The sequence below is a fragment of the Podarcis bocagei genome (genome assembly GCF_964188305.1).
Source record: "Podarcis bocagei genome assembly, chromosome: 10".
NCBI classification, from domain to species: Eukaryota; Metazoa; Chordata; class Lepidosauria; order Squamata; family Lacertidae; genus Podarcis; species Podarcis bocagei.
The window spans coordinates 76720930-76732414 of NC_138135.1; the positions used below are offsets into that span (position 1 = coordinate 76720930).

Consider the following 11485-nt stretch of genomic DNA (forward strand, 5'->3'; position numbering starts at 1 on the left):
CAATGGCAAGCCACGGTACATAAAATAATACAATACAAATTGAGAAGCCGAGACCAGAGGGTGGGGCAAGGCAGGTGGAGGGAGGCCTTGCCTGGCGAAGTCTCTCCCTCACCTCTGAACTGCAGGCTTTCAGCACTTCCTGAGGAGAAGAGAGGTGGGAGGTGGGCCAGCTTCAGTCTCAGAAGATGTTCCAAGTAAATGATCTGTCGAAGCCAGCTATGGTGGTGTAGAGTATGGGGACGAATGCTGTCCATCTAGCAAGGCTGAAGACATCAGCAGCAAGAAGCAGGCTGTTCACTGCATCTGACCCAAAGCTTTGGCAGAACCTCCCAGGGTAGATCGGAATTAACTCTTCCCTCATTGTTTCTCAAAAGAGTTGCAAAACTCTTTTATTCTGACTGGCATTTGGAGATTGGCGATATGAAGAGCTGTCTTGAACTCATGTATTACTTGACTGTTGAATTTGCTGTGGTGCTTTACTGTTTTCTAGGCTTACATTTAATTGTGGTTTTAAATTGCTCTGTTGTATTTTTTATATAAGCTGCTTTGAGCACAGTAAAGTAGTATGGCATCTGTATTTTAGTTATGCATAGGATTTATACACATATACTTAAAAAAAGGCCTTAAAATGAACATACATTCTACCTCTTTACACCTGTATCAATCTTTTTAATTGTAAGCTCCTTGAAGCATGGACCTCTCATCTTCTAAAAGGCCATGCAAAAAGTATTTAAACAAAATAGTGTTCCTGTCCTTTAGTTTTCCTCTTTTTTCCCATTTCAGAAGACACTCAGGTTACCAGCACGATATCCCCTTTACAGTCCCCTCACAAAGGACTCCCTCCCCGTCCCCCGTTGCATAATAGACCAGCTCCTCCGCAGTCCCTGGAGGGACTCAGGCAGGTGCACTACCAGAAGAAGGACTATGACAAGTCCCCCCTCAAGCCCAAGATGTGGAGCGAGTCATCCTTGGATGAACCCTATGAGAAGGTCAAGAAGCGCTCTTCACACAGCCATTCCAGGTAAGTCATAATGGAGACAGACATTTCCTTATCATGTAGCACCCATTTATAAAGGCTTTGTAAGCAAATTTCATGGATGTGCAGTAGGATACTTAGACTCACAGAACTGCAGAGTTGGAAGGGACCCCACATTCCCAGAAGTTTCTTCAGCAGTCCCAAAAGCCAAAGAGGTTAGTCACTGCAAAGTAGTACAGTCGTACCCTGGAAGTCGAACGGAATCCGTTCCAGAAGTCCATTCGACTTCCAAACTGTTCAGAAACCAAAGCACGGCTTCAATCGGAAGCTACTGAAGCCCCACTGGATGTTCGGCTTCCAAAAATAGTTTGCAAACCGGAACAGTCACTTCCGGGTTTGCATTGTTTGGGAACCAAAACATTCGAGAACAAAGCTGTTGGAAAACGAAGGTATAACTCTAGTCATTAATAAACTGCAGCTTGCTTCTTCAGCTGTGGAAGTAGCTCTGATGAAGACATTTGAGGAAACAGCACCTCGATGCAAAACATAGTTGATTTGGCTAATGCCTCTGCATCTCCATGATGGAAGGTGCTTAATTCAAGGTGCTCATGCTAATGTTTAAAGCCATAAACAACCCCAGGCCCCAGATATCCGAAAGACTTGCCTACAGGTCCTCTTGAGTATTTACATTGGCGGAGCGGCCATCTTGGTTGTGGTGGCCCAAGAGAGGCCCTTCCCTATGTGCCAAATGCTCCTCCCAGGCCTGGAAAAGGGTTAGTTTAACCTCTGGTTTGCTAGTAAAACTGAATTGCTGTGCTGTGAGATGATGCATGTTTCCAAAGTGTGTCAGCAACATGAAAAGTTTGGAAAGCTCTGCCCTAAGCTATGGAGCCCTCTTACTGCAGAGGTAAGTCTGGCATCTTCATTTTGCAACTTTACCCTGGCTTTTGACACTTGAGGTGTGCATTTTTAGGACCCACCTTATTTCTGTGATTGCAAGTTGTTTTAAACTGTTTTTAATGCTGTGCTTTAATTGTTATAAGCCACTATGGGAGCTTAAGGTGAAGGGCAGGTAAATTAATAATAATAGTGGCTGCCACTCCCAAATAGCAAAACAAAAATATCACTCAATGAGGTCCTCTCTGTGTCTTCCAGCACTTCCTGTGCTTTATTTGGCACATTATTTGTGCCTTAGCTTATTGTTGTTAGAAAAAGGAGCAATGCAGAGTAATTTAGCAGAAAATTAGTGTAGTAATGTCTAAAAGCATGAACAGTGAGCCCAGAATTCCCTTGAGTGAATTGCACTTTTGCCAGCCTCTAGATGACGTCAGGCAACCCCCTCTCTCTCACTCCCCAGCTGTAAGAAGAGTCGCATTGGGCTGCTGAAATAGGACCTGTCAAGTCTGCTAGACTTAAGAAATGAGAATTGTCGTCGTACTCAAAAACGCTTATTTTGTTTTCTCCTATGCCCATGTAATAAAGTATACAAGCTGCCCTGATCACTATGTTTCCTTTTGTGTGCAGCAGTCACAAGCGGCTTCCCAGCACTGGGAGCTGTGCAGAGGGTGGAGGGAGCAACTCCCTACACAACAGCCCCATTCGGAATCTGCCCCATTGGAACTCCCAGTCCAGCATGCCAACAACACCAGATCTACGGGTACGCAGTCCACATTATGTGCATTCCACTAGGTAAGTTCTCCCAGTCCAATAGGTCCTCAGCTTCTCCTCTCCCACCCCCTACCAAATGTTAAATATGGAGCCTGGAATTCCTAAAGCCGGCTTAAATTTCATCAGGGTGCTCAGGAGTTGCTCTGAATTGGATTGTGCTCCCAGTCCTCAGTTCTGTTTCAGCTAAAACAAAGATTCTGATATTTTGGGGAGGGATAGGAGCCTTTTAGCTAAATCAAGTTTGAAAAATAGATTAAAATTATGTTCTTGAAATCCCTTCACATCCCAAAAAGTTGCATACAGTATGCCTTCAACTTGCGTTCATTTAATTTGTGTATTTTCCCCATTCCTTATTTAAATTTTGGTCTTTCTGATTCTTTCGGTCATTTTTGCTATTTTGGTGATTTTGGCTTTAGGCACGATTCCCGGGACGTATCCCCCACATAAGTTGAGCAGCTGTTTTACCTGGGTACAGGTGCTCTATATGTGTTCACTTGGAACTGGAAGTGGCCAAAGGTCAAAAAGAAATGTACCACATAGCAGAAAAGTGTTACCACAGTTGTTTTCACATGATGCCATTTCGCAAGTTCTAGAAAACATTTGGTCATGGAATCCAGCCAAACAATGTTGGAAGCAATGGGATTATTTGCTTACAAAAACAAGGAAGCAGTATCTGGATGGGTGGTTTTGTGTATTTATTAGGCAATATCACATCTGCACTCAGCTATGATGCTTCTTGGGTGACCTTGGGCCTGTCAGTATCTCTTATAGAATGTACAAGGGGAAGCATATGAGTGAGATACAAATGTAATGCATAAATAAAATCTTATTAGGTAGGATTTTGACGGGTGTTCAGCATCAGATGCTTCAGGGCGTGTGGAATGGCAGACCTAAAGGGAACCTTATCCACTCATTAAATTTAGGTGGATGTGTTATTTTCCCTCTCCAAATGGGAGAATTCATAGAAATAGATGAGTTTTAAATTTATTGGCGCTTCCCATTTTGTCCAATATGGAGCTTTCACATCTCTCCACCTTAGGGACTTACACTAACGGTTTCTCATTGGGAATTTGACTCATTTCTCCCCCCCCCCCCCAAGTAAAGGATGTGAAACCTCTACTTCAGAAGAGGAAGAAGTGCAAAAGATTCCCTGCTGTCACCATGTAAGAAGCTGTTAGCCTGGACTTCCAGAGGTGTCATTATTGGCTGGCTGTGATGCTTAATGCAGGCGGCTTTCGCATACTTCCTGTATTCTGAATTCTGCCAGCTTATGGTGACCGGTGGCATCTTTACACTGTCAGGCCTAGACTCCACTGTATTTTCTTCAGATATTATGCAAACATACTACAGAGTTAACCATGACAATGTCTTTTTGTAAGCAAACTCTCTGGAGTGTGGTGGAGTCTCCTTCTTTGGAGGTCTTTAAGCAGAGGCTTGACAACCATATGTCAGGAGTGCTCTGATGGTGTTTCCTGCTTGGCAGGGGGTTGGACTCGATGGCCCTTGTGGTCTCTTCCAACTCTATGATTCTATGCTATGGTGAACTGACCCCAAATTTGTGGTTAGACACAATTACAAAGAATAATTGATTTCAGAGATCCCACCTTCATTCTGCAGCTAAAAGGCTGGAGTCCCTATAGCTCAGGGTCAGGCAGCCTTTAATTGTTCTCTTTCTGTTAGCCTTCCTTTGCCACCATAAGTGTACTCATTCCACACCACAACTGTAGGCAAAACTACTGGAGCAGTTTATAATTACACCCTTTTTTCTGTGCTTGCAGGTCTGTGGACATCAGCCCTACTAGGTTACATAGTTTAGCACAGCACTTTAGACACAGAAGCTCCAGTTTAGAGTCCCAAGGGAAGCTCGTTGGGTCAGAAAACGAGACGGGGAGCCCCGATTTCTACACCCCTCGGACTCGCAGCAGCAATGGCTCTGACCCAATGGACGACTGCTCCTCCTGCACCAGCCATTCCAGCTCTGAGCACTACTACCCTGCTCAGATGAATGCCAACTATTCCACCCTGGCTGAGGATTCCCCCTCCAAAGCCCGGGAACGGCAGAGGCAGAGGCACAAGTCGGCAGGGAACCTGGTCTCCTCCAATTCAGGGAGCATGCCCAACCTGGCTGCCAGGAACGGGACTGGCCACCACGGAGTCTATCTGCACAGCCAGAGCCAGCCGTCCTCCCAGTACAGGATCAAGGAGTACCCTCTCTACATCGAAGGGAGCTCCACGCCGGTGGTTGTGCGCAGCCTGGAGAATGACCAGGAGGGACACTACAGCGTGAAGGCACAGTTTAAAACATCTAACTCCTACACGGCGGGGGGAATGTTTAAAGAAAACTGGCATGGGGAGGAAGCGGACTCCGTCAGGCTGACCCCCTCCCGTTCTCAGATCATCAGGACTCCGTCTTTGGGCAGAGAGGGTCACGAGAAGGGGTCGGGAAGGACAATGGTGTCAGATGAGCTGAGGCTGTGGTACCACCGGTCCACAGCTTCCCACAAAGACCATAGCCGCTTGTCGCACACTAGCTCCACTTCGTCGGATAGCAGCTCCCAGTACAGCACCTCCTCTCAAAGCACCTTCGTGGCGCACAGCAGGGTAACAAGGATGCCTCAGATGTGCAAAGCAACGTCAGGTGAGGAAGATGATTTGCACCCATATACAAGAGTCATTCCTGGGGGTTCCACATGTACAACATAACCAAACCACCCCCACATCTCACTGCTCTGGTGGTGTGGCCTTCTGAGCAGCCCTAGGTCTGCATCCGTCACAATCAAATGACTCCTAACACAAAGACACAGCCAAATTACTCACAATCAGAGGAGGGTATTCATGGGTCTCTGCATGAGTCACTGTATTGAGCTTGTTGCTTTCTAAGCAGGAGCTAAACTTCAGTAACACAGGCAGAAACACAGGGACTCTCCTGAGGATGGGTAATTCTTGCGCTCTGAGACACTAAACTTTTCAAGTGCAGGTGTAAAGTGTGTCATCAGTTGTAATTCAGGAGAAAAAGCATGGCCCCAGCAATCAGCAATTTGGTAAACACTGGCACAGTTATACAATATGTGCTTTTCACTATCCATGAATGCCGATAGGGGGAGGAAGGGGCATGTTAGTCAAAGGTTTTAGCAATAAAGGTAGAAGTTCTGTTTGTTATTCGCTTGTCATGTGAAGCAGGGTGAATCAACAGAAGGACAGTTCAAATGAGTTCTTAAAAGGTGATGAAAAAAGTACACGACTGTTGTTACTGAAATCTAAAACTGCTGCAACTGGTGTAACCAAAGGTGCAATCTTATCCTCGTTGACCTGGGAGTAATCAATAGAGCTTCTTTACAAGTAGTCATGGCCATGATACTCACCTGTTCAAAATCTTGCTTTTGCCCTGACTCATTCACTGGTCTCAGCTGAGCTTTTCTCTCTCAGCTCCAGCCCTCCCACTCCTCACAATATGAAGCTGTGTTGCATAGGTTAGTCAAAATACAGCATGTGAAACCCTTGGAGCACTCTAAAGCACTATATAAATGCTAAGCATTATTATTTAAAACTGAAGACAAATGGATTTCATTACCAAATTATGATGAGAATGCTCTTCTAATTCTTCCTGAAGGAGCGTCTCCACTCCCATCGTTCCACCCGGACACTGAGGTCCAGCTCCAAGGGCCTTCTGGCAGTTCCCTCGCTGCGAGAAGCCAAGGAAACCAGGAAACCAGGCAGAGGGCCTTCTCGGTAGTGGCGCCCTCCCTGTGGAACGCCCTCCCACCAGGTGTCAAAGAGAACAACAACTACCAGACTTTTAGAAGACATCTGAAGGCAGCCCTGTTTAGGGAAGCTTTTAATGTTTGACAGACTATTGTATTTTAATATTTTGTTGGAAGCTGCCCAGAGTGGCTGGGGAAACCCAGCCAGATGGGCGGGGTATAAATAAATAAATTATTATTAGTAGTAGTAGTTTCCATTCTTCAAATGAGCTCATAAACAATGAAATCCTGACACCACACAACTTTTTAAAAATCAGCAAAAAGGATGGCTTTTCTCCCAGTACAAGCAAAATCATGAAGAATGTTTGTTTATATTATATTAGGATTTGCAGGTTTTGGTGTCTTCGGGTGTCTTCCCGTGTAAGAGTTGGGGTGTCTAGGCGACGTTTCGACGAGGTCTCACTCGTCATCTTCAGGCTGGTGCTTTCGGCTTCTTGTTACTGGAACAGAGCAGGATCTCAGTGTTTGAGTTCCTATAAATACTGTTGAGGGGGTGTGGTGTATAGCCTCCAACGTTCTGGGCAGAGAGGAAGTTTCTTGGTTAGTGTGCCTTTTGAAGAAAAGGCACACTAACCAAGAAACTTCCTCTCTGCCCAGAACGTTGGAGGCTATACACCACACCCCCTCAACAGTATTTATAGGAACTCAAACACTGAGATCCTGCTCTGTTCCAGTAACAAGAAGGCGAAAGCACCAGCCTGAAGATGACGAGTGAGACCTCGTCGAAACGTCGCCTAGACACCCCAACTCTTACACGGGAAGACACCCGAAGACACCAAAACCTGCATTCCTGTACCCGTGAAAATCTACGAAAGCATATATTAGGATTTACATCCACATTAGCTGTACTTGTAAAAGGCCACTTGCGTAGCTTTTATTTCTAGAATTGTTATTACTCAACAGGGCAAATTAAAAGTTAGAAGGGAGGCAAGGTAATTCCCCAAATTATTCAGAAGTTCTTTCCATGTTTTTACCAACTCACTCCAACCATTATACAATTTGGCAATCAAAATAAATCAGGAATTGAAACATTGGCCGGAATATAAGACATACCTGTAAATAAGCCGCACCTTTAAAATTCAAGGCTTATTTGCGGTTGTGGCTCGCCTCCCAGCTCGGGGGGGGGGGGGGCAAGCCGGCACTCTCCCCAAGTTGGCACCAGGAGAGGCTTGGGAGACGCAAGCGGGTTGTCCCGTAATTGGGGGGGTGGTGGCTTATATTTGGGCCAATACGGTACTTTCACAAGACTTGTTCACCAAGGACTTCACCAAGTTATTTAATCTTTTGGTGAAATGGATAAAGTGTTAAAGTATTTTCAGAAATAAAATGTAAATGTTTTCCTTCTTTAATTAACTTAAGGCAGCTAAAATATGAAGTGTATGTTAAGAGTTTGCCCTGAAGGTACTGCTTTGGAAAACTTATTGTCTCTCAAGGTTCTGCAGTTGTTACTAACATCGCCAGCTGTGACCCTCCAGTCTCCAATGGGGTCCAGTGGCTGGTGCTCCGTGGGGCTGAGTTGCAGGAGCAAGACAGCTGGCCCCCAGCAGCAGAAGCAGCAGCAGCAGCAATGTCAAACTCCTGTTGACATTTGAGATGGTCTCTCATCTCCCTGAGGTTGAAGGAAGACAAGGGATGCTGTCAGTCCTTGTAGTCACACACAGATAACTCCACGCAGACCTCCCTTTGAAACTGCATGAAGGGTGGGGGCTGGGGGGAGAGTGAGAAGGAGAGGCTGGATATGTTGTGGTAAGCCATGGCATGGGCAGCTGTGTTGCAGAAATAATTAACTTGCACTTATGAGTTTATACCAAATAATATGCCATGTTTCATCTCCGTTCCACGAGTTACTACTGCACAGACATAACAGCATCATTGCATTCCAGTCCCCCTAACTATATTTGTGTGTGTGTGTGTGTATCTATATCTATCTATCTCCATTTCTTTCCAGCTGCCTTACCGCACAGTCAGAGGAGCTCCACACCATCTAGTGAGCTAGCGGCTACACCACCCAGCAGCCCACATCACATCCTGGCCTGGCAGACAGGGTGAGTATGGGCACAGATGGGCACTCGGTGGCAACGCGTTCCTTTTTTGACCCATCTTCCCTAGATGCTAGTCAAGCCACACATACAGCACAACCAGACGCATATCTACTCAGAAGTAAGTTCAGTGGGACTTACTCCCAGGTGAACGTGCCTAGGATCGGAGCTCTAGTGCAGGTCATTTGTTATTACCCGTGCAGATGTCTTCATTTAATTGTAAAAGGGGAGGGGTGAGTCAACAAAAAGCTCCCATTCAAATTCCCGTGGTCTGGACCTGTTTCCACAAGTTTCATTTTGTAGAAATCCACAGTGTGTGCACATTTGGAAGGAGTTCAAATTCAATCAAACACAGTGGAATTTAGCTTTTTGTTTTAAATGAAAGGCAATATTTGAGGCAGCTGGCAAAGGCCATTCCAGAAACACCATTGCAAATGCCCTCCTGGACCCCCTGCACTCTATACATGTCTGATGTTCCAAAGTGCTATTTCGGAGTTAGGTTAGCTGGCCATTTCCCACTGGACAGAACTTCTCTCTCCTGCTTCTCAGGAACAAAACCAATAGATAATATCCAATGTGGCAGAACACCAAATGTGGATGAGGGTTTGAAGCCCTGCTCAGCCAAGCCCATCACAAGACGACGCTAAGCTGATCACCATCTCTTAGCCCAACCTGCCTCACAGAGTTGTGATAAGGGCAAAATGGGATAAGGTGCGTGCATGACACTCTGAAGCAAGGGGAGCCAACTCTGTGCCCCCTCCAGATATTTGTTGAACTACAACTCCCAACAACAAGAATCCTGATTATTGTTTATGTTGGCTGGGGCTGATGGGAGTTGTGAGTCCAACATCTGGAGGGCACCATGTTGGCAAGCCACGCTCTATAGCCTTTTCAGACATTTTTAAGTGTGAGAGTTTAAACTACAGCAGTTTGTGTACCAGCCCCAATCCTCCAACCTTTTATGCGTTGACCACAAAGACCTTCCAACCACATTCAGCTCCATTAGAATCTCTGCAAACCATAAAGGACAGGAGGGGCAGACATTTGGCAGAGCAGCAGCACTCCTTCCCCCTACAGTTGGAGCCCTCCCACAGTCTCTTGGGTACCTGAACTCTGCCAATGATTCTTAGCCAAAGGGCAGGATACAAATGCAGCAGACTAAATGCTTGTTGGAAGCCGCCCAGAGTGGCTGGGGCAGCCCAGTTGGGGGGGCATATAAGATTAATATTACAGTGGTACCTTGGTTTACGAACTTAATCCATTCCGGAAGTCTCTTCTTAAACCAAAGCGTTCCTAAGCCAAGGCGTACTTTCCCATAGCGGTGGGAACTCAATTTACAAATGGAACACACTCAACAGGAAGAGAAACATGTTCTGCTTCCAAGGCAAAGTTTACAAACCAAAACACCTGCTTCTGGGTTTGCAGCGTTCTTAATCCAAGTTGTTCATAAACTAAGCTGTTCTTAAACCAAGTATTATTATTATATTCTTGCATAAATTTTGCCTCTCAAATGTTCCACTACCAAAAATAGTCCAGAGTCTGTGGGGTGCCTCCAAGTATGAGCTGTGTTTCAAATGCTGGGTTTAAAAGTATGGTCTGTGGTTCAAATGCTGGCTTTGAGCAGGATCAGTGGCTCCGCTTCCTTGTTGCACGGGAAGCAATAGGGGAAGAATAAGGCTGTCGTGATTCCCAAGAGTCTGCGTGAAGTGCTGTGAAAAGATGGGATCTGCTTTATAATGCTGGGTATTGTTAGTACGTAAAGAAAACAAGTCAAGCACCAACTTGCATGCCCGGATACATTAAAACATGGTAAGAACTGTGTGCTTTCTAGAGACAAGCTCCTTTTGTCACTGTGGGAATTGTGTTGCCTTGCCCAGCAAAAAAAAACACACAACCCAATATTTTTTTTTTTTCACGCCCCTTCCCCATATCCTTCACACACAAATCAAAGTGCTTAAAATTCTCCTTAGCGTTCTCCCTGTGTTACTAACTTCTTTTTGTCTTCAAAGATGATTCACCAACCTGTTTCTGGCTGGATTAATAAGCTCTTAACAAGTGTTTTGTGTCACTGTTTTTCTTTAACATCTCCTCTTCCCTCTTTCTCTTTTGCCTATCCTTTGCTCAGAGACGCTGCAGACAACTCACCCACTATGGATGAGTCTCAGTCTCCAACTCAACAGAGTACTGATGAATAGAGGTATAGTGAGGGGATGTTTTCTATATTGGACCCCCCCACCCCCCTCCGTGCCTCTGCCCCTCCACCTTTTGTTTCCCTGTGGATTTTGTCTTCTTTCAAAAGCACCCTGTGCTAGAGTTTTATGGGAATGTGAATTCATTACTGGCTAGTTATTTGCATCCACTAGACCCAATATATGAGATATGCATGATTCCAAGTTGCAGATAGGTGCTGTCTTTAAATGAGAGAGTCTTTTATGTCTACATTTACTGCGTTGGGGGGGGGGGAGAGAATCTGCCCAACCACCTGGAAACAGTTTTTGTCATAGGCAAGGAGGCTTGTAAACCACCAGTGCCATTTTTCAATTAATAACCCCCAAATATGACCCGCTACAGGTGGTGTTAAACAAGGTTTCATGTTGTTGTTGTTGTTTTAAAACTGTCTTAGAAAAGGCACCATTAAGTACTTTCTAGAAGCATACAGCTGCCAAGTTAACTGATTATTGACCATAGGACTTCATTCTGTTGAGTTTCCATTAGGTTAACCAACAAAGTCTTATCTGAAGCAGCCTTCGGCAACTTGTTGCCCTCCAGATGTTTTGGACCTTAACTCTCACTCATGTGCCAGGACACCAGGCTGCTGAATTCGGATCTAAATACTTCTTGTGATGGATTACTAAATGCAATTTTTATGCACCTTGTTGGGGGTGGGAAATTGCAAGCCGGGAAGTAAAATGCAGAAAAATACAGATTCTAACAGTTAGACCCATGCTTAATTAAATGTGTGTAAAACCACTAGTGACAAAAAAAAGTCCCCCTGTACAGTCACAAGTATTTATTTATATTTGCTAACTTAAAGTAACATC

At 45.2% G+C, this 11485-nt stretch overlaps 1 protein-coding gene across 7 annotated transcripts in view; it reads left to right on the top strand.

The window, feature by feature from the left end:
- Positions 1-11485, top strand: part of FRMD4A (FERM domain containing 4A) — a 449083-nt gene that overhangs the window by 431718 nt on the left and 5880 nt on the right. For 6 of the 7 annotated variants that reach the window (XM_081210651.1, XM_081210652.1, XM_081210650.1 and 3 more), the window contains exons 19-22: positions 784-1021; positions 2501-2665; positions 4423-5282; positions 8354-8450. In XM_081210651.1, the coding sequence (XP_081066777.1) occupies positions 784-1021; positions 2501-2665; positions 4423-5282; positions 8354-8450 (1360 nt within the window). Of the gene's footprint in view, positions 1-783; positions 1022-2500; positions 2666-4422; positions 5283-8353; positions 8451-10569; positions 10642-11485 lie in introns of all 7 variants that reach the window. The other variant, XM_081210648.1, reaches the window with a different exon arrangement.